Source organism: Podarcis erhardii (assembly GCF_964252035.2).
Source record: "Podarcis erhardii genome assembly, chromosome: 12".
NCBI classification, from domain to species: Eukaryota; Metazoa; Chordata; class Lepidosauria; order Squamata; family Lacertidae; genus Podarcis; species Podarcis erhardii.
In genome coordinates, this window is record NC_138513.1 from 31,209,561 (window position 1) to 31,237,471 (window position 27,911).

General features: G+C 45.4%; 3 protein-coding genes across 3 annotated transcripts; all 3 read right to left on the bottom strand.

Moving 5' to 3' along the window:
• Positions 1-34: 34 nt before the first annotated feature.
• Positions 35-3,968, bottom strand: HOXA7 (homeobox A7). The gene is made up of 2 exons (XM_081833932.1): positions 3,369-3,968; positions 35-2,010 (listed from the first exon to the last, which is right to left on the bottom strand). Exons 1-2 carry the CDS (start codon positions 3,745-3,747, stop codon positions 1,691-1,693), a joined length of 699 nt encoding a protein of 232 aa, XP_081690058.1. The 5' UTR covers positions 3,748-3,968; the 3' UTR covers positions 35-1,690.
• Positions 3,969-11,751: 7,783 nt separating this feature from the next.
• HOXA9 (homeobox A9) lies at positions 11,752-14,415 on the bottom strand. The gene is made up of 2 exons (XM_081833891.1): positions 13,792-14,415; positions 11,752-12,378 (listed from the first exon to the last, which is right to left on the bottom strand). The coding sequence occupies exons 1-2, from the start codon at positions 14,342-14,344 to the stop codon at positions 12,140-12,142; spliced, it is 792 nt and encodes a 263-aa protein (XP_081690017.1). The 5' UTR covers positions 14,345-14,415; the 3' UTR covers positions 11,752-12,139.
• Positions 13,803-26,518, bottom strand: HOXA10 (homeobox A10). The gene is made up of 3 exons (XM_081882297.1): positions 24,707-26,518; positions 20,782-22,884; positions 13,803-13,881 (listed from the first exon to the last, which is right to left on the bottom strand). Exons 1-2 carry the CDS (start codon positions 25,680-25,682, stop codon positions 22,610-22,612), a joined length of 1,251 nt encoding a protein of 416 aa, XP_081738423.1. The 5' UTR covers positions 25,683-26,518; the 3' UTR covers positions 13,803-13,881; positions 20,782-22,609.
• Between the last annotated feature and the right edge of the window lie 1,393 nt (positions 26,519-27,911).

Consider the following 27,911-nt stretch of genomic DNA (forward strand, 5'->3'; position numbering starts at 1 on the left):
ATAGGTAACTTTTAATAATAAAAAAGAGAGGATATTTTGTCAACAAGCATTTTTTATTTCTGTGTAACATAAAACACATCGAACGTGGGCGATACACGACAGCACCTCCGAAGAGTATTCACGCAGACGCACACACACACACGCACTTCCCGCCCCCTTCAATTTTAACACGAGATACCTCAATGTTCACAGTGGAAAAACACATTGTAACGTACATTTTATGAATAAAGTTTAGCCAAAACTTTCAAGGCAGAATTTATTTATACAGAGTTGTCGACGTTGCTTCATGCTACAAAGTTTGCCTAACCAAGTACAGGCTTCCCAGCAGATGACATGGTATATTTATCAATGAGGTCCAAGAAAATCTGAAATGGCTCAAGCCTCCCTCGATCCAATATACAATATTCGTTCATTGTTATGAAAATTAACGTTGCTTCAGACTCAACACATTCTGGCAATAGGGAGAAGGGAATAAGGTGGCTGAGAATAGGTATATGTGGCCGGTGCTTAAATTCACATCTTTTTTTTTCAATTTGTTGCTTTGTGTTTATTTCAGTTGCATCAAGCAGAATGGTAGAAAACTCAAAAGGGAACACTGAATCGGCCATGAACAGAGCCGCACAAAAAGGACGCGATGAAACCGCTTTGTACAAATCCATTGCGATGGTTTAACCTCCATCAAATTCGGCCTAGCGAAGACTTGTGTGACGAAAGCTTACATTGCAGCATATTGTTTCCACTTAATAACAGCCTTAGAATAAATATATTATTATTATTATTTAAAAACTTTAAATTATACTCAACAACACCAGGCATCAAATCCTGTGGCGGACTTGGGAAGGCCTCGCATTTCAATTGTTTTCCCTTTTATACCTTATGCGCTACGCTTCAGGTCCTACTAGGAAGTCCGCTTTAAGTATTCTCATCTTTCCTTTTTGCATTAATAAAATACAGCATAATTTTGAAGATAGGTAGGCGGAGCTAGATAATAGGTAGTTTGGAAAATAGGTAGTACAAATCACTGCAGCTGAGTGTAGTGGTTTAAGTCATTGTTTTCCCCCGCATGGAATTCGAAATTCCCCACCCGCCCCAAATCCTTCTTCAGGTTATTTTAAACAAAGAAACAACAACAAAAAATTTCAGTAACTGGAAGTACATCGATCCTCAGCGTAAATTAGGTAGTTTGAGTGTGAGCCTAATGCACTTGTCCCTTAGCGATTGATTGGGACCAGTACAGTCAGGTAGTTATTTGGAAGTTAAACTATATGGGGCTCCCCAGCATTTCCCCCCTGTTTTCTTTTTCTTATTATGTGCAAGTTACGACACCCCCCTCCCCTCACAGATATCAGGGCGGGGAGAAAAATCTATCCGTCTATCATGTAACAAAAAATAAGAATACAACAGGTTTGGACATTCACAGCCAAACTGGTCCGGGTGTTCAAGTGATAATTTTACTCTTAGTTTACACAGAGCTGTGTCTCGGATGCTCTGGGAATGCGGAAGGGCCAGACGAGGTGAACTCACCTCTCCCCCATCCCTTATAATTGGAATTGGCGATTGCAAGGGTCTCCTTTTTAAATAGATTTTAATTATTATTTGAAGAGAGCGTTTACAATGTCACGTGCATACAGAAGACGAGCGCTGGGCTCCGGCGAGCGAGAGCCCGGGAGAGGGGGGGGGAGTTGTCCGTTCATTCCGCTTCCTCTTCCTCTTCTTCCTCCTCCTCCTCTACTTTCTCCACAGAGGCAGTAGCTGATGTGCTGTCGTTGGCCGCCGGGGCGCCGCTGCCGCCGCCGCCGCCGCCGCCTCCAGCTTCTTCTTTATGTTCCTTCTTCCATTTCATGCGCCGGTTTTGAAACCAAATCTTGATTTGCCTCTCGGTCAGGCACAGGGCGTGGGCGATCTCTATCCGCCGCCGCCGGGTCAGATAGCGGTTGAAATGGAATTCTTTCTCCAGCTCCAGAGTTTGGTAACGGGTATAGGTCTGACGCCCTCTCTTCCTATCCGGACCTGAAGAAAGGATTTGGGGAGGCCCGGGAAGAACCACCGAAGTTAGAAGACCAGGAAATAGTTTTACAACAGCTTGCAAACAAATAAAAAACAAAACCCTCCTATTTCCTATTCTCTCTCTCTCTCACACACACACACGAGTCCCACCCCCACCCCAATAAATATATATGTGTGTGTGTGTGTGTGTGTGTGTGTCTCGGAAAGAGACAGCAGCATTTCAAGCCTGCTCATGCCTACTCAGAAGTAAGCTCCATTGAGTCCAGCAAGGCGTAACTTCCTGGCCAGTGGGTAGAAGCTGACCATCCAATTCTGAGACACGTCTACTCGGAAGCAAATCCCACTGACTTCCTGCACAGTATACTAAAAACTGAAGGCTTAGCTTTCCCTCAAGTGCCCCGGGCAAAGGCGACAAGCCGGGAGAGACTGGGTGGGTGGAGGAATTCGGGTTTTAACCATGTAGTTTAAATAAATAAACCCAGGCGGGAGAAAGAGGGCGATTGACTGAAAGCAAACTCTCTCCGGTTTTGCCCGCCACATTCCAGACTCTGGCGGAAGTCAAAGCGGTGTCTGGAACTCAGGGCTCGCTTTCGCTCCCAGTTAAAAGAGCAGGTCTTCCTGTCCTCCCGCAAAATTAACTGCAGGTTCGGGTTTGCGTCGCTCCAATAACACCTTTCTTTATTGACATGCCTACCACTCACCGTCTATATTTCTTGCGGAGGGTGGGTGAGATAAATATTAGGGAATCAAACGTTTTCGCTCATTCCAAGAATAGAAAGATCCATTTCCCCCCTCATATATTTCTCTCTCTCTCTCTCTCTCTGATACGTCCCCCACCCCAGTCCGCACCCCCGGCTCTTCTCTCACTCAGCATTACTCCCCCCCCTCCTTCGCCAGTGCGGGCGTGGAGAAGCGAGGCTCTCCCCCTGCCAGTCTCCGGCCACCTTCGCCATCACCCTTCCCATATTTCCCTAGGGCCCCGACCAAAAATTCAACCCAACGCTCCCATTCCATATCGGGGGGGGGGGGAGAGAGAAAGAGAGAGAGAGTTAAATAAATTTACGAGGCTAGAACCCATTAATTGGGCAATAAAAAGTTTTATGAGACTCATTTACATACAATGCCACGGGCTTTCTGCGCAATGGCGCCGCTTGCTCTAATTAAAAGCAGGCAGGCAGGGCAGGCGCGCGCGCGCTCCTTTCGTGGAAGTTGCCCCCGCACCCGCGTGGAAGTTGCCATTCGCCTGCTTGGCAGCGCTTTCAATCCAACGCTTCCTCCCCCCCCCCCTCCGCCCGGCCTTCCCCGCCCGCATCTCGGTTTTGTCCCCCACCTCCCTCCCTCCCTTCCTTCCTCCCCCATACCTGAAGACCTCATCCAGGGGTATATCCGGAAATTACTCTCCGCCTGGCTGTGCAGGTTGCCGTCCTCCGCTTTGTCACAGCTGGGTTTGGTTAAGTCATTGCAAAGGACGGGAATGTTCTGATCGAAAGAGGAGCAATGCAGGTTGTAGGCATCGGAGCCCAGGCTGTATCCGGAAGAGAACGGGCTTTGATATATGGTGCTGTTCACGTTGTACAAGGCAGGCATGGAGGAGGTGAACGCGCTAGCGCCTGGTCCATAGCCGCTTCTCTGCGAGTTGGTAGCAAAGGAGCAAGACGTGGGCTCCGCATTTTGGAAGAGAGAAGCAGCCCCCGTCGTATATTTGCTAAAAAGAGCGTTCACATAATACGAAGAACTCATAATTTTGACCGGTGATTTGTGGTCCGGTAGGCTTCCGTGTCGGTTTTACGAGGTAGCGTGATATATGATAACATTACACCCCCAGATTTACACCAAACCCCATTTTCCTTTGGACTGAGCTGCCTCCACCACGTGACCAGTCATATGACCCCATCCTCCAATCTCCTCCTGCATCACAGGTGGTATAGATCAGGGTGGCTCACAAGGTCCTATGATGGAAGGGGAAGAGGATCGAGCCGACGCCTGGCCGATTCGAAGGCGAGGGGGAGACTTGGCCGCTCGGGCTGCTCCAACGGGGCCCGGGTTCCCGGAGCGGCTCCGGATAAAGCCGAGGGAGCGCCGAGATCAGCCCCGAGCCAGAGGGAAGCTAGAATAAGAAACGTCAACCCAGTGTTTTGAAATACACATTTTCCGCTTTGCATCTTTATCCTCTCTACCCCTTTTCTCCTCGTCTTTTCTTTTTTTAAGGGGAGGAAAACAGCATTTCTGTTCTGCTCCTCCATATACCCCACTCCTCAGTCATATTTCCTGCAGAGCTGGAAATAAACCACAAACACAACTCTGAGTTTCCATGTATGTTTCCTGTTTGTTTTTCTTGTTTCTTATCTCTCTCCGCCTTTCAGCTCTTCCATATTCCGAAAGGGGAGGGGTAGAGCTGCGGGAGGGAAAGTACATTTAAAAAAATAAAATACAAAGGCAAGGTGCCCATAAAAATGCCCGCATAGTAAAAACAACCACCACCATTATGCAGGATGTGTTATCTGCTCTGTCTATCTCAAGTGTGTGTGTGTGCCTGAATGAACTCATTTGGCAAATCCTTCTGTATCCTGCTCTCATTTATTTTTCCTCAGGAAAGGAAAGAGTGAAATATTTATATGAGAGGCTTCACAATTTGCTCGCAGATTTATTAAGATATTGACAGACATATTCGGCTAATCGCTGCTGGCAAGATGAGTGAAGGGTTGCTAAATACGTGTTCTATCATCTCTCTCTCCCTCTTTTGCCAAATTCTCTTCCTCAGCAACAAAACACAAACAGAAAAAGCACAGCATATCTAAGGGAGGATGGGTGGGTATCTTTCCTAAAAAGAAAGGGGAGGAGGAGGAGGAGGAGGAGGAGGAGGAGGAGAAGAAGAAGAAGAAGAAGAAGAAGAAGAAGAAGAAGAAGAAAGATGAAGGCACGTGTCTACTTTTGCCTGTTCCTCTTACTCCAGGAAGGTTTATATCCAGGAGGGAGGTTTTTTGTTTTTTGTTTTTCGGTGATAATGCAGCCGGTCTGCCTTTACTAGTGCGGATTTCTTCTATCCATTAGCATGCATATTTCAGCCACCACTACCCCCCCCAAAAAAAAAGATACAGTGGGAAATATAATAAAAACAAACGGACTTTCAGCACCTCTTATTTTTAAAAAAATCGAAGAGACTTGGGATGCGGACTCAGGTCTCTTTGTTTCATCTGGCTTCTTCTTTTTCCTCCCCCGCCCCCGGGGTAAATAAATACCTACCTCTGGTTTTATGTGGTGGTGGTGGTGGTGTCGAGAGCGGTGGCGTGTGTGTGTGTGTGTGTGTCCCAGATCTCGGATAAGGCAGCTCCTTAATTTCTAAACACTCGGCCCCCACCAAGCAATAAGAGGACACGCCATTGAGGATGTTGCGCCCTACCCTTCCTTTAAAACGGATCGTAAAACTAGTTTCCTTTCCTCAGACGGGGGAGTTTTGGTAAAGACAGCTTTTACTGCCCTGCTATATTGCACATCATAAACTGGAAGGAGGACAATGAGATTGCCCCGGAAATTCTCCCTTTAGATTATAGAGTTTGGTATCCTGTGTGTACAAAGAGGTTCTCACCAGTTTAAAATTATGCCTGGCCCATATTTCGCAGGGACCCTTCAGAGGGGCACATTTTGGCAACCCATGGGAGGGAAGGAGGGGGGGAGGGCTCATCTAAGGGGCCTGAGGAGGCCCGGGTGCAACAGGGGCTGGAGAGAAGTGTTGGTGTACAGTTTTGGAAAGGAAGAACCTTATTGTCATGAACTCATCTTCACAATCAGTGATATGGACTGGAGCCGGTCCTGGGCGCGGAGACCGCCCTTCGAGATTTGCTTTGCTATTCCTGGGAGAGTACAGGCTGGTTGCATCGACAGACGTCTTTGGTTTTCATTCCGCCAAGATCGGTCAAGACACCAAGATGGCTGTCAAACCCAAAGGAAGAAAACGTGTGTGTTGGGGGGGGGGAGAGGCGTGTGGTGCAAGATTGCGGGGCTACAATAATAATAATAATACCCCCTCAAAAAAAAAAAAAACCTCGAAATTTTAAGAAAGAAAGGAAAGCCTCCTGAGAAAAATAAAAAAGGCTAAGACGTTAGAAGGGAAGGCGAAGGAAAAACCTGCCAAAGACGACGAGCCAGATCAAAGAAGCGGAATTAGACGGCATTCTGCCAATAAATTGCTCCTCTGGTGACAACGCAGCCAAGATGCCAGAAGAAAGCAGCAGCAAACAGAACCGACAGTCTAGACTTGGGTATTGATAAGAGCAAGACAGAATTTTATCGATGAGTCTTTAAAGGACACCGTTAAGTGCAACAAGCTTTGAGGCCGAGGTCTGGGAGGATCAAACCGCACACTGCTTTCTTAGACGTGTGTGTCTCAGTTCTGCTGGGATTATATAAATATATTTTAAAATCGCGTTTGCCTAAAGTCACTTCTTGGAAGTGCTACTTAAATTGAGAAGACCATCACGCACACACACACACCGTTGTCCACGGCCTCCCCTCCAGGAAATAGGGCGTTTTATAATAAAGACTCAGGACTAACCCTCGCTAAACGGAATGAGCTCCGAATCACCTCCAGAGTATAGACTTCCAGTATAAATGGCAAAAAAAGAGGGATGAAATGATTATTCACTTCTAAGCAATGTTTCCGGGACATATTACGGTACATGAATGCGGAAATTTAATGGTGTCCAGTTTTAGAAGATGCCTCTATTCTCCATCCCACTTAAAAAGAAAAAGAAAAGATATGTTGGAATGGATACTGCTTAATTATTTAAAGTTTTCCCTAGGTCACTCATTCCATCCAAAATGCCCTCTCCGCCCCCTTTAAAAAATTGTAACCTAGAAACTACTGCTTTCTAGGTTTCTCTAAACAAACCTCGTTTAAAAACAACCTCCACCCACAGAATAAAATGTTAAAAATAACGAGGATGATTTAAAAACACACACACCAACTGGTCATTCTGCAGGGTGATTTATTTTGGGATCAAGCAAAGAATTTTCTGCAATTTGGACTTGGGATATTATTCCGCTGTTTCAGCTGCCTTCTTCTTCCTTTATTCCCTCCAATGATCACCCATTGTCCAAATTACTTACAACAAATGTATATATTCGTGTTTGCATTTTACTGTAGCTGAAGTCATTGAGGACAAGCTACATTAAAAGTACACACGAGACAATAAGAATTAACATTAAAAGCTGCCATGACCAGTCATTCGTTCATATAAACGACATTTTCTACTGGGGATTTGTATTAAGTACAGTATATGCAAGTTCCATCCTAAATAAATGCACAATAAATTTCCAGTCTTTTTTAGGAATCCTCCTGGATTCCTACTAAGGAATTACAATGAAATACCTTTGATAATCACATTTAGTGTGTCATTTGACTGCTAAACGTTCTTTTTCTCTTTTTGGCAGGGAAAAAAGACGCAAACTTAAAGCGTTTTCCCAATAATGTTATTTGTCTTTCTTGGCTCTTAATTTCGGTACAGTAGGCACACATTTGTGGTTTGATTGTCTTATTTATTCACAAACATCGAGTCCATTCATCTATCTTCGGTATGTGTGTTTGTGTATATGGCTCATATACTAATCGATGGAGCCGTAGAATTCAGAAGTGAAGGAGAGGTGTGTGTATACACACACACACACACACACACACACACACACACACACACACAATATATATATATATACAATATATACAATATATACAATATATACAATATATACATAAACATACACACACACACATATGAAAGAGTAAATAAAATGCCATAAGAGTTCCAGCCTAGATTCGTACAGGCATCTTAGTCCTGCGGTGTATTAGAACTGTTATCATCTGCACTGCATAATTAAACCGGGTCCCACAGAGATGAAATTGCTTAAGAAAGCGAGCGGGAGCCTTTAACTGCCTCAAAGACATCTGGTGAAGAAATTCAGTGGCCGGTAAATAATTTTCAAATTAAATTTTGTTGCCGAGCCACCAACTTAGAGCCTCTGTTTTGGCCCGGTGAAAAGAACGTCGTTTCCGAAGGATTCTGGCCCAGAGCAGAATGGAACCAAAGGCAGGGATCATTGGCTGAATAAGAGATTAAGATGGAGCCATCCATGTTCAGCGATTCAAAAGCTCGCCCATTGCATTGTGAAAACTGTTTGCTCCTAATAAATACATTTTTAAAAAAAATGAACGGAGCATTTTTTTAAAAAAAAATTAAAAACTCACGTCTAACTGTGTGTTGTTGGTTTTTTTTTAATACACACTGAGCATGTTTCTTTAACAGCTCCCCCGCGTTTCAGTCACCAGCATCCGCATTCCAAGCGCTTTGAGATTCCCGGCTATAAAAATTGCTTATGCGGCCTCAGTATAGCGAAGTGTAGTCCTATACATGTCTACTCTGAAGTAAGAAGCTTTGCTGCATTCATTGGGGCAGATTCCCAGGTAAATTGCCTAAGCCATGAACGGGTTAATGCAAACGATTATATTGTGTGAGAATATCTGCTTTGACTTTGTGCATTATATATCCCTTACATTATATATCCGTTATGCATTTTCATTAGTCGATTACAATATACACGGGATGTTTAACCCAAATGCATCTGTATAAGCTTAAACTGTTTAAATATATTCTCACTGTGTTTGATACGTGCACTCAGGCGCACGACATATTATTTGCTCTTACTGCGGTCAAATTAGCAGGATTCGTGAAGCATGCTTCAAGCTGAGAGAGGAAAATCTCAATCTGTACAGAACTGGCATGATAATACTAATACTAATACTTACAAACGGAGAAGTTTACCATTGCAGTTATTGACTTTTAAGATTATAACATATTGAAACACGAAATACTGAAGCATTAAGGTATTCCTTTTAGTAGTGGGGACATATATAATATCGCCTTTTGTTAATATCAAATCAGGAGTTTCAAAACCGCATATGCATCTCCTAGAAAGTCGACATTTTATAATTTTTTCCATTGGCTTCATGGCGGAAATCGCCCTTGTTTTCGTGGAACAACACTGCCATCTGCTGTTCTGTCCCGGTAACCGCAAGCAATAAAATAGGTGCAGGAATCTGACGAACGTGTAAACATAGCTGATATCTACCCCTGCAAACGCTTCGGTAATCTACTTTGCCATGCAGTAGCAATTATAGAAAAGGTTCCAGCGGTATATTCATTAAAGATAAACGTTCACCTTACAGCCTACATTTCAGAGGGGAAAGGGCTAATAAAAACGAGCTATTTCCGCAGAGCCGCTTTATCTAAAACAGCCAGACAAAACAAATGAAAGGGCTTTTGTAGAAAATCTTAATTGTGGCTGGACAGTTGTAAACTCATTAAGGGCCGAATTCCAGACAGTTTGCAGACCTGCCATTTATTACGCACTTCCAATGAGGATTCTTTGAAGTCCCCACTGTCTGCAACAACAGAGGGCGTCGCAACATCCCAAACCACTGGGACAGGCATTAATTAGAAACACCCCCCCACCCTTGTTTTTGCAGACGAGAACTGATTCGCTTTGTGTTAATTTAATGCAATTTACCAGAGATTTCTTTATTTTTAAAAATTAAAATTAAAAAAGGCCAACAAAACTCCAAGTGATTTCCCCTGCCTCTCTGAACCTTCGAACATTTTCAAAGCCTGAGATACTGAAAGTTCTTGCCTTCAAGCCTGCAGCATTTTACACCCCATAAACGGTTACAGCCGTCATTTTCTTTTATGGCACACTATGGCTCTGAATTTTCTTAACAGCTTCTTCAGCTAAGACTTGTTAGCTGGAAGTGTGCGGGCTTGTTTGTGCCTTTAAAATAAACTCTTCTGCAATAAGCTACAGAGGAGTCCCTGTTTGGTCTTGTGCACAACTCTGCTCTAACTGGTATTTTTTTTTTTTTTAATGGGGGAGGATAATAATTTCTGAGCGGAGAGCCGAGCTTGCCCGAGGCACCACTAAACTCCCAACGCGTCAGAATTCCTTTTATTGTTCATCCGTTGGGACTGCCCACCCCCCACTCCATCGCCTGCATGTATTCGTTAAAGTGTTGGTTAATCTCCATCACCAACACCCCTTTGCCAACCAACCCGATTTTCTAACCTGAACTTTATAAACAACGACACAAAAAAACCTTTCTAGCGTCCATTGTTGCCCGATAAGCCTCCATCTTTGGCTGCGCCAAATGCGGTGTATTTATTTCGCGGGCGAGAATGCACCGAAGACACAGAAAGCAGCTGGAATGGGTTTTACATTGGGGAATGCTTTCTCTATGAAGAGACATGGATGAAATTTCACACGCTATGGATTATTTGCTTCTGGAAGCCAAGCTGATTTTTTAAAATGAGAGTTGAAAGAGGGGCGGGTACTAACTAGATTATTCCTGCAAAAGGTCACCGAAATTTTGTCCTGCTGCTTTGCTTTATGTTGATCAATTCCATTATTATTATTATTATTATTATTATTATTATTATTATTATTATTATTATTATTTCACAGCATCTTAACTAAGTAAAGACACCCACGCTAGTTACTATCCTTAGTTTCCAGTTCAGGGTTCTATGCAATCATTGGATAGCCTGTGTGCAACATGCCTGGCGGAGTTACTCCACTGTCTTCTTCTCCCAGATTCCACTCGCGTTTTCGTTTGGGAGAAGGATTTGTCATGTGAACCATAACTGCTTGGAAGTTCCATCAAAATGAGTGGGTCTTCCTTTTGAGTAACCGTGTTAAAGGATCAGTGTTAGGATTTTGCTTGCTCTCCAAAGGTAAAGATGGGCAGGTTTTGCCTTCTTAATAATCTTAAAAACAGCACAATGTTTTTTTTTAAAAGAATCAATATATATTTTATTTAGCAAAAAGTTAAATATCATTCTGGACACAACTATTTGGTCAGTAGGCCATGAGGTAACTATTGCAAGATATACAGTGTAGCTTCTGCATAAACATAACGTCCAGGACTTTTTATTTTTTATGTTAATAATCGATACAAATCTACAATAACCGAAAGGTAGGGTTTTTTTAGAGTGTATAATTTATTATCAATAAAATTAAACTTCATTACAATAAGAATCAATTAAATTCGATTAAACTCAAAACGTAAACCATAGGTAGTTACCTTCTTTTTCACATATAGGTATAGCTCCGTTATCTGAAAATTGCTCACGGGTGCAAAAACAAGATTCAAGCTAGCCTGATTATTAAGGGTTTCTTTCTTTAATATATAGATTATGATATATACAACTGACGAAGACTGTACTATATATATATAGATAGATCGATCGATCAAGTGTGCATACGAAAATGACTTGCTTCAAAAGAACTGGGGGGATCCACAAGTCCTTGGCTATCCCAGATCATGCCCCCACTTTTGTGTTTAAAAGCTGGGATAGAAAGAGAGCGAACGAATTGGTTTCCCCCCGGTACAATCCAAGGTTCACTGTCTAATAATGATACAGAAAAAAGGACTCCTTACACTACCGAGCTATACTCTATGCAACCTTTATAATAAACAACCTGAGTTCAAATTGAATCCTAGCTTACACAATCACATCTGGTACAGCACCCAAGCACAAAAAATTGAGTCACAAATATAATTACCACAATAAAACACAGTGTTCAAGTATTAGAGCAGACCTCTCTCTGCCGCGCAAAGAGCAAATAAAATTAACTACGTCGACTAACCTATACAGTCTGTAAAGAATTGTGCATTAAAAAGGTAGTTTCTTTCTTTCTTTTTCCCTTTCTTTCTTTCGTGAAGGACAGGTAGATTTAGACAAGCCAACAGATCAGCCTTCCGAGTTTAATGCCCCCCTTTCCTTTCCTATGATTAGAAAATGATAAATCTGGGTACCTCCATAATAGCACCGGGGCACAGCCATATCTCCCTGCACGCTGGCGAGATACATTCAAGAGCTGAATTGGCCAAGGACAAAACAACAGCAACAACCCCAGAGGGGTGGGAAACCCCAAATAATATTAATAATAATAATAATAATAACAACAACACATGAGGCCTGGACACAGTCTCGGGGTATGCTGGGAACAGAAGAGGGGAGGATTGTGTTGCGTTGCGCTGGAAGGGGAGATTTTTGCTGTTTGAAACGTGATTAAACCTGGAAGCCGAGCATCATTCATCCTTCGCTCGGTCTTTGTTGATTTTCTTCATTTTCATCCTCCGGTTCTGAAACCAGATTTTCACTTGTCTCTCGGTTAAATTCAGGAGCCGGGCCACTTCGTACCGTCGGTCCCTGGTGAGATACATGTTGAACAAAAACTCCTTCTCCAGCTCCAGCGTCTGGTGCTTGGTGTAAGGGCACCGTTTTTTCCGAGTGGATCTCGCGTGCAACCAGTTCGCGGCCGGGTTGTCTGCAAGGAAAACGACGCCAAAGAGGGTTAAGTTGGCGAAGGACAGAACCCCGCACCAACAACCCCCCCCCCGCACTGCTATTATGACTGCATCTCCACCCCATAGGCACACAAACAGCATCTCCTCCCACCCCCACCCCCAAGCCACCACCTTCCTTTTGAAGAGCATGGATGCCCTGATATTGGTGGTTTACGACATTCCTTTCCTTTGGACAGACATACAGGATGGGGTCAGACACAATGGACTCCAAACTGAGACACATGGAAAAGGTCACGTAGAATTACGCGTAGTAAAAAAAGCAAGAGAGAAAGGGAGGGGGGAACCCCACTGGCCACCGCCTCACTTCTTCATAGTGTTTATATAGGGTGTAATTTCAAAGCCTGCCTTTGCTGCTTACCCTCCTCTCAGCCAAGCCCCCTGATTTCACTCTCTCTCCTCTCCCCCTCCGGAAAAAAAAATATAGGACCGGTGCACAACCCCTGAGAATAAGTGTCATAATGAAAATGTTTCACTTTCCAGTTCTGACCTTCTCTTATATAACCGCTGGGCGCTTTCAAGGAGATAAGGGAACACACCCACCCGGCCCTCTCTTCAGGCTAAGCCTGGCTTGCTTTAGGTGGGAAAACACACACTCACACATTTGCATTTGGCATTATTTGCCGTGCCTGCACTATTGATCCGCTGGCTCAGTTCTAAAGGCAAGCGAAGGTGTTAGCAACAAGCAAAGGAGTGGAATAAATAGTCGCCAAACAGAGGGCTAAAATGAAGTTAGGGAAAAGACACACACACACACACACACAAGAACAGTTGTTGTTCTTGGCTTTCCTAGCTCAGCTAGTCGTCACAAAGGGATCAGATTCACATCCAATGTTTTGTTTTTCCTCGCCTCTCCCAAGTAACTTGGGTTGTGCGCGACCACCACCCTCTCACGCCGCCCCCCCTACACAGCCCGGCTCTCTCCTCCCATCCCCCCAGTGTGGCTTTGTAGCTGAAGCGTGCGCCCAGGAAAACACGCTGGTGACGCGCCCCTGCACACTGTTGCGACAGGGAGGTCATGCTGGACTTTGCTGGCACCTTGACGCTGAGAAACACACACAGACCTAGCTGGCTGCATAGACCGGGAGCCTACAAAGACTGTGGCACCAAATATGTACATACACGCGTATATGCATGCGCAACCATCTTTCCGTTTTACGCACACAATTCTACACACAGAGAGATAGAGAGAAGCTCAGTGGTGCAGCTGGACGTTCTTCTATGACCACAGAAGCCCCCACCCAGTCACCCACCCAGCAGCCATTGCCGCATAGCTCACGGTAGACGGTGGCTCTCGACACCCAGCCCTCTACCCACCCACCCACCCGCCCGCCCACCCTCCTCCTCCCGCCCAAGCCCAGGCGGATGGCACTTACTTGGGTCGATCTGGGGCTTGTCTCCGTTCGCCTCGCTCTCGCCATTGTTTTCCGAGAACGCGCCGTCGTTGCCTTGCTTATCCCTATCAGCTGGAGGAGAACCACAAGCATAGTCAGTCAGAGAGAGCGCGTGCGTGTCAAAGGTGGTACAGTCACCCCTCCTGGCCGTGAGCGGTTCAGGTTTAATGCCGTAATGCCTGCTGGCCGGCAAGCCCGGGAAAGACAAGGAGCCCGGCATGGGCTCCAGCCACGAGCGCATGTACCTGCCGTCGGGCGCTGCCATTGGTGCCTGGTGATGCACGTACGGGTGGTACACGGTGGGCACATTGTTAGCGCTCGGCGGGTGCACGGCGTTCCAGGAAGTGCTGAAGACGGAGGTTTTCGACTGAAAGCTGCACGGGGTGAACTCGGGGTGGTCTCCAAGGGTCGCCTGCCTGGCCGGCTGACCTAGAGAAGCCGAGCCATAGCGGGACTGCACCAGCTCCTCGCTGTCGTGGATGAGGAAAGAGTCCACGTAGTAGTTGCTGAGCGTCCCCGAAGAAGACATAGCCATCCAAGCCAAGCCCCAGCCCCAGTGCAAAAAAAGGAGAGGCAAGACCTGGCGAAATTATGAAACTGCAGATTTCATGTAACAACTTGGTCCTCACGAAGAAGTACAGTCACCTAATAAGTTGAAGGCTGCCTGTCAGCCCATTGGCTGCCTCGCGTCACATGGCCGGGCAGCAGAACAATAAAGTATAAATCAGTCCGCAGGCTATTAATGGGTCAGTGTTTTCCCGTCATCATTTTTATAGCAAAGCCATATGTTTTTATGCAAAGGGATAGACGACTTGTACGGCAATATTTGTTTTAATTGTGGCTGATCGAGATTAAAAGATCAGAATTTTGGGTATGGCCACCTTTCTAAAGCGGACTATTTTATATCATAATTAATCATCCCATCAATGGTCCGTGTTCCTTGCAAAAAAAAAAAAAAGCCAAGTCTCTCTCTCATACACATACACACACACACTCACTCACTCACTCACTCACTCACTCACGCACACACAAAGACAGGCTACCCTCCTTGTGATCGGAGACCTTCACATAAAATTATACAATAATTGAAGCAATAAAAAAGCAAAATAACATTGGCGGCATACTGTATTTAAATATATATTTATTATATTTCATAAGGAGTTATTGTTTCGGGAGCCACGGGGTTGTTATTAAGTCAGTAACTACGAGCATATTCATTTGCATCGCTGTGTTTCACAGCAGTAAAAATTTACGAGTGCCTGGAAAGGTTAAATTATACTATTGTGTTTAGTTTGGGAACTCACTGTAAATAATACTGTGCCGTTGAGTTCAGAGCTAACTGGGGCTGGCAGGGAAAAGTCAAATCCAACACGATTCCCCTTTCCAAAAGGGAATCTGCCCACCGCCGAACAGAGCAGGAGGATAACTGGGGCTGCGGGCGAGAGATCTCAAATCGATACCGAAATTTGCATCTTTATCTGCACCTCCGATCTAAGAGTCCTCGGACCTACAGCCAGGAATCCCTCACTGTGGAATCGGACCCACAACTAGGAATCCCAAACACCCACCTCCTGGCTCCTCAGTAATCTCTTTCTCTTCTCTCTCCCTCCGCTCACCCCCTGCACAGCCCCCGAAATAATTCCAGCAGCAGAATAAGGCAAGGAACCGCAGACACATTTAAATTCTGCCACAAATACTAGCTTAACGTGCAGGTGTGGGAGACAATTACCCTTCTTGCTGTTTTCCTTTTAAATAATATTGTGACATTTTATCAAGAAGTTGTTTGATGCCCTGTTCTTTGATGCAGGTTTGACAACTAGATAACCTTTATATTTTATTTTATTTTGGTAAAAGGAAGAGACCAAGTCAAGAGGAGGAATGCAGAAGAGAACTTTTATGCGGGAGAAAAACTGAGCGGACACATCCCCCTCGATCAAGTTGACTGCGGCGGGATCCACGGCCACTGGGCATTTTATCCCTTCTGTCTCTCTCTCTCTCTCTCTGAAGTGTAACTACACATTCTGTCAAGAACTGGATAAAGCACAGCTATGTTGGAGACTGTGAGTGTGTGAGACTGTGTGTGTGTCTGTGGGTGGGGAAGGAATACACACACACACACACTACACACACACACACACACACACACACACACACACACAATACACACACACACAATACACACACACTCACACTCACACACTCTTCATGACGATTAATTCCTAAGCATGCATGAAAGCAAAATAGGAGCAAAAATCCTGTCTGTCGCCTGCCTTTAAAGGGGCACCCTCTTTCGCCCTTGCATTTTTATGCAGTATCCCCGCTGGCGGATCGCATTCCCGAGCCCTCGGATTTGAGGTGCAAATAGTTATTTACTCTCTGGCACGTTCTTATATGGCTTCTGTAAGCGGCGGAGGGTTACCGCCGTCTAGGAAAAACAAGGAGAAGGTGATACGGTCTCAGATCAAGTCCAGTGTTGTGGATTAAAGTTATGACTAAATGGTGGGTTGTCGGTGACATTTGCATTCATTGTCTTTCTCCGGAGGATTCCTAAACGTCTTTCCCCCCCTATTTATTTCTCTTTCTTTCTTTCTTTCTTTCTTTCTTTTTTTCTTTGGAAAGAAATGCTGTGTTCTGCTACAGGGAGGAGGGGGAAGAGAATAAGGATCTCTGTATTTTATTTTATTATTTTATTTTTTTTAACTCTTCGTCAGGCTAGAGACGGGGCAAATAGCAAGGAAACCGCGTGCTAATGAAATTCGTCTGTGAATATTGTGAGCGCAAAAAGTATGGTTCTCATTAGCTTTACATCACGTCAGCCTTCTTTTCCCCTTTCATACTTCTCCAATAGCTGAGTCTTGAGAAAAACTTAAATTAGCAGTCAGTTCTCTTTTTTTGACATAAGGTCCCGAGATTACAAGAAACAATTAATATTTCACAGATCCTCAGCAGAAACAATTTCGCAGGGGCGTTGCTGGAAATCTCTTCCCATGCCTCAACAAAGCCATTTCTTAAAAAAAAAAAAAAATGTAAACAAATGTCTTCCTATGTAATTACAGCTAAAGTATGTGATCGCCTTAGTGCGATATCCTCAACAGGAGAGAGGAGGAAAATATTATTATTAGTCGGTTTCTCTCCTGGAAAGACGGAAGTCTTACGTCATTTTTGTTTAAAATCGAGAGTCAGCTGTTGTGAAATATGCTGGCAGAACTTCCTTCCTCCTCGAAGGAGAAAAATAATCTTAACAGCAGGATTCCTAAATGTTTTTATGACTTTTTGGGGTTTCGGAGGCGGTAGTGACTTTTCATTCCAGATTAAGCCTTTGAGAGTGGGAAACAACGGGAATGATCCAGCTGCAATCCCCGGCACGTACTACAGAGTAAGTCCCATTAAAGCTCAGTGGGACTTACTTCTGGGTAAAATTGCAGTCTAAGACTGCAGTCTCTTTACCCAGTTACCTAGAAGCGCCATTGAACTCAGTGGGACTTACTTTTGAGTAGACATGTAGAAATTTGAAATGTAAGGCTCGCGTTACAATAAAGGAATAAACATTTCAGAGCTCCCTTAAAAAAGCTGGCTGCTGAACCATTAAAATTAAAGAATTTAAAGATGATTTGTTATATTCACCTTCGAAATGATAGAAAGGGATAAATACAAAGTACTTCGCCATTTTCTTCATTTGGTGCACATATTGTATTTTCAGTATAAACAGGAATCTTTTTTTTAATAGCTCGGCTTTGTAGCACCTCTAGCTGACTTCCATTTAGTGACAAAGAATATGAAAATGGAGAAAGCCTCCTCATTAGCCCAATTCCTGCTTTCTTTGAACTGTTAATTAGCTCCAATGAAATAGGCTTCGGGTTGGAATAAGGCGGCTACCAGTCTTTGGACACTACCCTGAACACATAAATTTGGGACTTACTCCCGAGTAAGTGTGTGCAGAACGGTAGCCGTGACATATAAACAACCCATATACACTGTCTCGCCCATTTCGGGAAATTTTCGCCCAGGTTAAAAAATGTTATACTGATCTCAACAGTATTTATTTCAAGTTAGTGTGCATATATGGTCGCAGCTTCAGAGTTTTAATAACCATATCTGGTTACACACACACACACATTATTAGTTTTAACCCTTGAATCTACCTACCAGACAGATCAAAGGAAAAATAAAAACGCCGTTTAAGGGTTATAACTGTGTGCTCGCACTTTATTTACTTATTTTACACAGAGTCTGAAGTAATCAGTATGTTCCTAAACATATCTAAGCAATATAATTGACTAATGTTTCTCTCTCCCCCCCCCACATATATTCCACCCCCTTCTCCCTCTCATACATGCACACATATATATGTGTGTACACACAGAGACATATAGAGTTTTCTCTTTTTAGAAAGAAAGAAAGAAAGAAAGAAAGAAAGAAAGAAAGAAAGAAAGAAAAGTAGTCCTAATAGGATTTGGATAATATTCTGTAGGAGGTAATGTATTGCGCACTGATATGGAGAATTCCGGGTTCTTGGGTTTGTCTGTTTTGTTGTGTTTTTAGCTTTTAAATAAGCTTTGCTTGAGATAAGTGACCAAACAATCGTAGAATGATTCAGAAGAAGCACAGACTTCATACAGAAGGCTGGCCATGGTAGCTGCTTGCATACAGCAATGCCTTCTTTCTGTACTCATGTGGTGGGAACATGTACGTCCTCTAGATCCAAGCCGTAGGCACGTGCATTCGTGCAAACACAGACACATACATAACCACACAATGTCCATATTATAAGCAGCAATGCCCCCGAAGCACTTACCATGTGAACTTGCCATTTAAATTATTCAACCGTGGCAAAGGCTCCCCCAAAAATTGACGGGACGGTGTGTGTTTGTGGGAGGCAGAATTAAACAAATCTAATTTCTCCAGCCTTTTTAATTGTTCTCTGAAACGTTCGGAAACTTGAAGGGTGGGGGAGGGGGAAAAAAGAATATAAAGGATATTCCCGTGCGTTTCCCAATACCCACGCACCCGTACCCACCGCAGGACATGGAAGGGAGAGGTCTTGTTCATTTACAATAGCTGTAAACAATGTGTGTATCCGGTGTAAACAAGGCGCTGCAGCTCCTTCGCCTCTCGCTGGGCTGCTGCGCATAAATGGCAAGGCGACAGCAAAGCTCAGCGCAGCCTCGAGCCCAAGCGAGGTCGCTGTTGCTTATTCCGCCTCATTGGAATGCAGGCGCCCGGACACACTCCAATAATGATCGTAACCGAGGCCTTGTGAGCTACAGAGAAATCCTTGGGGTCCCCCCTCCCGAGTTTTCCTGCCTCCCCGGGCTCCCTCTTTCCGCCCTTTATGCCCTTAGGGTCTGCATTCCCTGCAGACATTGGAAGGACTGTTCTAGCTTCGGGGTGGGGGGAGAAACAGCGGAGAGAAAACAGAGTGATTCTGAAGGCCACCACTGTAAGTAAAGGGAGAGCGAGGGCTGTGTGTGTGTGTGTTTGCGCAAACGGGCCGGCGGCGAGACCTCATAACACAATATAGCTCAATAAAATATAATGAGAGAGAACCAGTAAGCAGAGCTGGAAATTGCTACCAGATTCCCTCTCTTTACAGCGGAGTAACTGAAACACACCCAATACATAGGGAGGAAACAGGGCAACAGATATTTTTGCGAATAATGCGAAAAATATCACCAGCAACAGCAGCAACAATAATCAAAGTATCCATTGATACGGATTAGACAATAAAATCTGGACATTCCTAAACTGGCAGAGTGCACCTGACCTTGAAGGAAACCTGCATGAGAAAACCCGAAGACAACCGATCCTAGCTAAGCTTGAAGGTCTACTCCAATAGCGCCTTGAAACATTTCCCCCCTCTTCCACCTTGGCTGAAATGCATTAATTGAGGCAGCCGGAAAGGCGCGGGGTTTTTCGGCGCGCAGAAGGCAAACCAATGGCATTGGGACTTAACGCCTGCCGAGGAAAGGTAGCTTGCCAGATTTCTTCGGTAAAAGGCGGCATTATTAGTATTGTATCGCTATTGCTACGGATGGACTCCGGCGCTTATTCTTATTCTTATTAGACCCGGTTGATGATTTCAAACTGAAGTAATTAAGGCAGTTTCGTGCTGTAGAGAGAGATTGAGATCCAGCCCCAACAACATGAAACTACCTAAACCACCGACCAGTTCTCAGCCTCCTAATTAAGAGGGCTCCCCACTGCCGCTTTCCTTAGGAAACAGGATCCCGCTTCGAATAAATATGGAGAGACACCAATGCCCAAAAGAAACAGATTCCGAGCGGGTGGGGTGGGGAAAGCCCCCACCCCCCAAAAAAAACCCGAACAGCAACAAGACCTCACCCTTCCCACCGCCCCCCTCCGCCCTCTCCACCAAAGTCTCCATCTCGGTCTACAAACTTTCCACATTCTTGTGTGTGTGTTTTTTTTTAAAAAATGAAGTTCTTTCTCTTCTTCTGGACCCGCCAAATCATTAGAAACGCCTTTGTGCCCACTTTGTCGTCACTCCGTTTAATCTTACTCTCTACGTTCCATCATAGTTCTCTAACTTAGCCACGATCGAATTAGGGTATGATGCATTTTAAAAATGCAACTTAGAGAAAGGGGCAGCGGGGCCAGGCAGGCCTCGAGAGGCAAGAATCCTCGTATACATAGGTTATCGAAGACGATCAAGATGCGCGGGTTCAAAGTCTGGAAAAAGAAATGGCTACACAGCCCTTTCAGGCTCCCATCACCACCGCCTCCACTCCCACCCCTTCCAATCTCCCCCCCCCTCTCCCCTCCCCACCCGATTCGCCTTTGTCTGGATTCTGGAGCTGATCAACGTGCAATGATACAGAACCTTAATGCCAAAACATTCTCCGCTTAAGCGCATCCGCAAGCAGGCAGGTAGCGAAGGGAAGAATAAACATGGCGGAAAAGCTGATCGATCAAGGAGAACAAGGCTCAAGATCCTCGTTCCCACGTGCTCACCTTTTCAGAATCGCCTTTTTTTGTATGTGGGGGCATCTAGGTTTTCCTCTGGAGTTGAAAAGAGCTCCGAGCGTCTAGTGGGGTAGTTTGGTTTAAAATAAAAATAAAAAACAATAGTGGATCCTTCCTCGTGAGTTAACCACCGAGTTATTTTAATAAAATAAATGAATAAAGAGAAGCCCAAGTCCTCTAACTTCGCAAATAAGTAAGCCCTTGGCTTCCTCCGCCTGTGCAGCCCCTCAGTCAACTAAAACCACTCGTCCAAGACAGCAACAATCCAGATATACTAGCAAGTCATAAAACTGAACAAAAGCCGACAAACCTTACAGCACCATTGCTATATGGCCCAGACAAATTACGACCGTCTAGGTAATATTTAAATAGATTCCTAAAGTAATTGCAGGGGGCTCGGGCAAACTATTCCTGTTGTAAAAGTTCTTGGAGATCTGAAAGTAGGACCATGAGAATAAACAGTCACAAACGAGGTATTTTTTTTTTAAAAAAGAGGGTGGTTCATTCCATGCCTTTTATTCTTCTTCCAAGAGAAACATAAACAGCGTCTCCATTTTGTCCTGTGTTTTTTTTGTTTTTTGTTTTGTTTTTTGTTTTGCTTTACTTCCACGCAGCATTACAATTCATTGGTTTTAAGGTAAGGAGGGGATGGACGAGAGATAGAGCTAACATCGAGAATAACGCTATAGAATGCTTTGCTTGCAACAGTATCGGCATTTTAATAATATTAATAATATTAATATTAATAGACATTTATACATATTCTGTATTCATAGATATTTTTTTCTTTAAAAAAAAAATCTTCTCTTTGCACTACACGCTTGACCTTTTCAACGCATGTAACTTCACAGTATCAAGGAAACCAGGGGGAAAAACTTTCACCTCTCTTGCTGTCCCCCACAGTCAAATCAGGGGGAAAATTTCATCTGGTGGTCCAATATACATAGAATAACACACCTCTCAGTGGACAAAGTCGTTTCTCCTCTCCAAAGCGGGGAGATTTCTTCCTTCCTTCCTTTCATGTGCTTGCCAAGCGTAACTAGCGGTAACCCAAAGGTATCCAAAGCAAAAACTACCTCAAGTCATTACCTACAACCAGAAAGTGTAAGATTTTAGCCAATAAAGCAGACAAAGACTTTCCTCTCTCCTTTTTTTGGGGGGGAAGGGGGAGGAGGAGGGGGAAGAGGTCTCATTTTCGTGGCAATTTTAAAAGTTGTAATATTAAATATGGATTTTTGGGTACGCGGGGGATTGGGCACAAACATATAAGTGCGCCAGCCTTGGCTCCTGACACCGTATTCTATAACCTGATGTTATCTGGATCGGCTAGACGCATGCTTCCTATTAAGCAGCGGCGTGGCCAGATTTTAATTATTCAAAACCATCCTCGGCTCAGATCCAAAACACCAGCTATCATTACAGTGCGGTGGAAGAGAACGCAAGTTGCCTTCAGTCTTATTTGGCTCAATTTTCTGAAAATGGAGTTTGGCAGAAGGGTGTTGAGAGGGGGGGGGGGACAATAGGCATCTAGGGTTCTGAAAACCATCCCCCCCCCCAGCACCAGACTTTCCAGAACCGGGAATTCACGGAGGGCAGTAGCGGACATGGATGGGGTAGTGTGCATCAGTTATGGCTTCATCCCAACGAAATCAATTACCAAGAGGCCATGGAGAGGCTGAGGATGTAATTGAAAGGCTCGGACGCACACAGGTGCGAGTAGCTAGAGGCTTAGGGGGTGGGGAGGAGACCCGTGCGTGGGGGGGGGGGTGGAACCGTCCTAGCTGTTCAGACCATCAAGATGCGTGCCTAGGGTTCATCAGGAGAAATTGAAGTTGGCTGTGAGCTCCCGGATTCGATTCTCCCTGTTCATTTTCTTCAGTTTCATCCTGCGGTTCTGAAACCAGATTTTGACTTGTCTGTCTGTTAGGTGGACTGTGCGGCTGATCTCTAGGCGACGCTCACGAGTCAGGTACATGTTGAACAGAAACTCCTTTTCCAGCTCGAGAGTTTGGTGCTTGGTGTAAGGGCATCGCTTCTTCCTGCCACTTTTTGCGGTGAGCCAACTGGCTGCGTTCTCTCCTTTGGAATTGCCTAGTTTTAAGGGGGGGAAAATAAGGAAAAAAAGGGAAGATTACCAGAAGGACACCAGGAAAACTTGGGCGGCGTAGCGGGGCTGGGCTGGGGGACGCTTCCGTACTTAGTACCGAATATAAATTTGAGAAGGGCACTCTGGCCTTCCTTCAGGGTTCGGGTCCTTCTTAAATTTGGAGCCCCAAAGGAGAGCGAGCATTGCAACACACTCCCTGACTTTGCCGCATCTCGCTGGTCTGAGAGACCGGATCGCTTTTGGAGTTGACACCGATGCGCACAAATGCCTTTGGCAGTGGCGTCTTGCAGGGTTCTGCCTCTGCTTCAGTCCTGGCCGTTTGTTCTCAAAACACTCGTTGCGAGACCGCCCCCTGCTCCCTCCCCTAAATCCAGATTATTTGAAAATGTGGTCGACGCTGCCGAAGCGCTCGATTAAAAAAAAGAAGAAGCCCTGGGTGGCTATTTTTTTATTGGGGGTGGGGTCGTTTTCGAATTGTTATGTCTAATATTTCTGGCGAATGAGGGCTGCAACCCCATCTAAACTACTCCCCACACCCTTCCAGAGCATGTTCGCTCAGAAGTAAGTCCCACTGTGTTCAGTGCGGCTTACTCCCCGGTAAGCAGGTATAGGAATGTTGCGTTACTGAGAATCAAGCCCGTTCAATTCAGTGGTGCAGCAAACAAGCAAGCATAGGAACGGGCTGTGCGTTTAAAATTCAAATTAAATCTAAACCGTTGGGCAGTTTAGCGCTGAGATGGTTCCTACAAGCACACACTGATGATGCACGTTGGTTTTTTTAAAGCACATATGCATTTCTCTTTATTTTTTGGAAGTACATGTAGCTGGAGGTGGGGCTGGGGCGGGAAACCCAACTCTCTCTGTGTGCATTTAGATAACGATATGCATATGCATATATGTGTGGACACACGTAACATGCTTCATTGCATCCTGTTTCAGAATTGTGGGAGAAACAACAACTGTAAGCTTACCCTGCGGAGTTCCCGGTTTTATTTTCTTATTATTATTTTCTTATTCCCTTTAATGGCATCATGAAACAGAATTTTTTTCTGCAAAAGCCACTCGCCATCCCCGCGCGTTGAAATGAATGACTGAGCACCGACCAGGAACTCTGGCATTCTTGTACAGCTCCCATTCATTCCAATGACCCTGCGTATATTTCAACACAGAAGCCTTGTGGCGCTCTGGAGAGCCTCTCGCAGCGCAGTCTCCAGCAGTCTAATTTGATAGTGCTTCATAGAAGAGAATTTTAACCCAGCTGCCTTTCTTTCTTTTTTTTAAAGGCATCCAGGATCGTAAACTAGAACTTAGCCTGTTAATGGGCTTATTTATTGGCGCTGGCCCCTTGCTTACTTTGGACGCTTTACAAACATCTATGTTATCTCTGCAGTCACCTCAGCATCACTTGAGGCGAGGAAATACAGAGCTGTATTTATCTCTTTTTCCTTTTCTTCCTATTTTGTCTCTTTTCAAGCCCTTTGGCTTTAGAATTTTACCCATACTCAGCTTTTCCTTTCTTTTTGTATGGCTCATAAACTCGAAGGGGTGGCTATATCAATATTTATTTATTTACAGCATCCCAGCGTCCAAATATGAATGGCAGCTCAGCAGGTTACGCTAAGCCGCTCTATGAATGGCCATTTTGGTCAGCGAAGGGGGCTTCCAGTATTCTGGGCGATTCTCACCCCCTTATCGCATCCCACCCCTCCTGGTTTTTGTGGCAACGGGGGCGGCTGCCGTGCGCGGGGGCGGGGGAGCTAGGCGGGTAGAGAGTAGTGCATTTATTTATTTTATTTTATTGCTTACCTAGCGTTTCCTTCTCTGGAGAGGGCTTGCTGTTCTCTGATGGAACCGGGGAGAGTTCTTCGGGGGCCGAAGAGGAAGCTTGCCCGTCTTCCTCGCCCCTTTGGGCCACGCAAGCCAAGGTGCTGGGTGGGGATGAATCCTCGCTGTCTTTCCTCCCCGGATCCGGCGGTGGGACTGCAGGAGTCAACGCTGGCGGAGTTTCAAAGCGCACTTGAGGTTGCGGGGCGAACTGGGAAGGAACCACCATCTGCCCCGGGTGGTGCTGCTGCTGCTGCTGCTGCTGCTGTTGGTGATGATGTTGATGGTGGTGGATGCTGCTGTTGTTGTTGTAGCTGCTGCCATTGCTGCTGCCGCTGCTCTTGCTGGTGCCGTAGGCTTGAGACAAGCGGAAGTAGCCTGGGACGGGCACCCCGGTGGCTGTCACGGTGTTCATGGAGCAGACCTCCGAGCTCAGCCTTGGGAAAACGGACAAGTCGGTGGCCGCCGCCTCTTTGGGGCCCTTCTCGGCGTCATAGAGGCAGTAGGAGCTCTCCTCTTTGATGTTGGGAGCGAAGGAGCAGGAGGTCGCCTGCGGGCTCTCGTGCTCTTCCAGGCGGCAGGACCTGGGGGGATCTAGCCAGACTTCCATCCCTGACATGTAGGCGTGAGAAGCCGGCGCCACGCTTGGAGAAGGGCCTTCATTGCGTTTGCTCAAGACCGGGAAAAGCCCGTAGCTTTGCAGCCCATAGGACAGATCGGACGCCTGTGGCAGGTAGACACCGCTGTTGTTGGGATAGTAGCCGCCGCCTCCTCCGCCTCCTCCTCCTCCAACTCCTCCGCCGCCCCCGCCTCCGCCTCCTCCGCCTTCCCCTCTGCTTGAGGCTGAGCTGATCAAGGAGTCCACCAAAAAAGAGTTTGCAGCGGGGCTCTCCGAGCATGCCATGGCCGTGGTGGAATAATTTGGCGAAGAGAGCAGATAGCCCTTTCTGGCTGACATTTCTTGTGCAAAACATTCTGGATATGATTAGAGATACCCCCGCGCCACGGCGAGTGCGTGCAGCCAATGGAATCCCAGCCCTCGCCAGCAACCCCTCCCCGTTTGGTTTCGTAGGCAATGAGCTGCTCTCAGGTCCACTGCTGAATTTTATATATGTGTGTGTGTATGTGTGTGTGTGTAATCGATGGTGCCACATAGCTGCCCTTGCCTAGGTACCCGGGGTACAATTGATGTTGCCACATATAGGCTGCCTTTTGCCTGCGTGTGAGCAAAGGAGGGGGAAAGGCGCGCGTGGGCTCTCGCGCTCACGGAGGAGAAAGGGGAGACAAACAATAGAAAACAATTTGCCCCGATTTTAATGCAACCCATAATTTAGCCAGGCTTCCTCTTTAAGCATATGCGCTAATATAAAATTGCAAAAGAGCATATTAAGCGTTCAGGTCGTAAAGCGAGCTGTAAGTGAACCTTTCAACATCCCAACTCCTCTCTCTCTTTCTGCCACCTCGCCACCAACATTCCCCCTCCCCCTTTTGCTCTCCCAATCCCATCTCATACAGCCCATGGCTGTGATGAAATTATTAAAACCTCAGTATTTATTGTCAAGCCCTGGGACATGCTTTTGCTTACCTATTTTTAGTGGCGGTGATTATGGCATCACGGGCCACTGGAAGTTCTAAACCAATCTGACCTCCTCACTAGCACTGAAGGTTTACGGACATCATAAAGTCACCCAATGCCTCCTCAAGATGACAACGACACTAATGAAGAAAATTCTCAAGCCTGGCTCCCATCTTTGAATATTGACATATACGTGTTTTACGCGGAAGCAAGTCCCACTGTGTTCAGTGTGGGATGGGTGGGTTTACTTTCAGCTAAGTGTACATATAGAAATACCGGCTCAGAAGTGAACCGCCGCCTGGCAGAGAGGCTGAGGAGCGCCACTGTCAAGTATTCCTGTCTAGCGCCGCAGAAGCAACAGTAACAATATGAGCCCATCTTTGTTGACCCAGTAAGCAAGCATTGCATCGAAGTCTTCCGTATCTGGTCTTAAACTAACATGCGAAGCAGAAATATCTGGTGTGTCTTGTAGGGACGAGGATAGCAAAAGGTCTCACAGAACGTGGATGCGAGATATCCTCAGATTAACATTAAATTCTAATGGTTAGTGTTCGGAATTGTTTCTTTTTCCCCCAAGGGGGAGTATAATAAAAATCGCACACCCACTATAGATTCAAAAGTGCGCCACAAGCAAATTATCTCAAAATATCCTCATTCTCAACCCATAAAAGGCTAAAAAGGGCTGTCAGACAAAACTGTGTAGCCAGTTCGTAATTGTGGTAGACAACTAGCAGACAAGAGAGTGAGACCGGCAGACGGGGGCAGATAGATAGATTTTTTTAATTGGGGGGGGGGAGCGAAAGAATGGCTCCACTTCTCTCTCTGCCTCTCATGTTCTTGGCACGCGTTGTTTGGAAATAATAAAAACTTGAGAGAAATAACATCTCTTATTGTCCATGGAGTCTTTTAGAATTATTATTTTTTAAGAAAAGAAAAGAAATATTTGTTTAACTTTTTTTTTAGGTTACAAATCCCTGCGTTAAGTATCTCTTCTTCCAAACCGCCCCAGCTGGTAGGATTTAAATGATCGCCTGTCTCTGCTCCCAAGCGAGTAGGAATATTCTTTTGAACAATTCAATATTGTGCTGTAAATCTTCTGCTCGGTTCCGTTTTGGCACCCACTCCCTCGTCCATAAAGCCCTCAAAAGCGCTAAGAATGCCAAGGGAATCGGGAGGCAAAGGCGCTGCCTTCTTTTCCTGACCAAGCCTTCGGGGTAGTGAGTGCTGCAGAGAGGGTGGCTTTCAGATATACCCTCTCTGGCACGGCTTACCCTTGGCTTTCATACAATGCAGGGCAAGTCCTGCAAAATGCTTATATGCTCATTATGCCACTCCGCACATTTCCCACTTTCCACAGCACGGAGGGGTGGGTAGGGTAGGATTGATCTGCCAAGCCTCGCATGCCTAATAATGCACTGGTTTTGCCTACAGAAGTGGGGAAATTCCCTCCCTTCCTTCTGGGATTCCCCTCCGCTTAGCTTCTAAAACATCCAGAAGGCAGCAGGACACAGAACGCGAGTTTTCTCCTAGGCAAGTTAACGCGAAGGGGGCCTCCTGAGGTTTCTGGCTTGTCGGATGGGAAGCCTGGCAGAGATAGTTTCAACTTTGCCG

What these genes read in the sequence shown, in the direction of transcription:
- HOXA7 (XM_081833932.1), bottom strand. Translation starts at nt 3,747, where the DNA reads ATGAGTTCTTCGTATTATGTGAACGCTCTTTTTAGCAAATATACGACG. An exon ending in CCCCTGGATGAGGTCTTCAG is followed by an intron (nt 2,011 to 3,368) that starts GTATGGGGGAGG and finishes TCCTTTCTTCAG; the next exon opens with GTCCGGATAGGAAGAGAGGG.
- HOXA9 (XM_081833891.1), bottom strand. Translation starts at nt 14,344, where the DNA reads ATGGCTATGTCTTCTTCGGGGACGCTCAGCAACTACTACGTGGACTCT. An exon ending in CAAGCCCCAGATCGACCCAA is followed by an intron (nt 12,379 to 13,791) that starts GTAAGTGCCATC and finishes TTTTCCTTGCAG; the next exon opens with ACAACCCGGCCGCGAACTGG.
- HOXA10 (XM_081882297.1), bottom strand. Translation starts at nt 25,682, where the DNA reads ATGTCAGCCAGAAAGGGCTATCTGCTCTCTTCGCCAAATTATTCCACC. An exon ending in TCCAGAGAAGGAAACGCTAG is followed by an intron (nt 22,885 to 24,706) that starts GTAAGCAATAAA and finishes CCTTAAAACTAG; the next exon opens with GCAATTCCAAAGGAGAGAAC.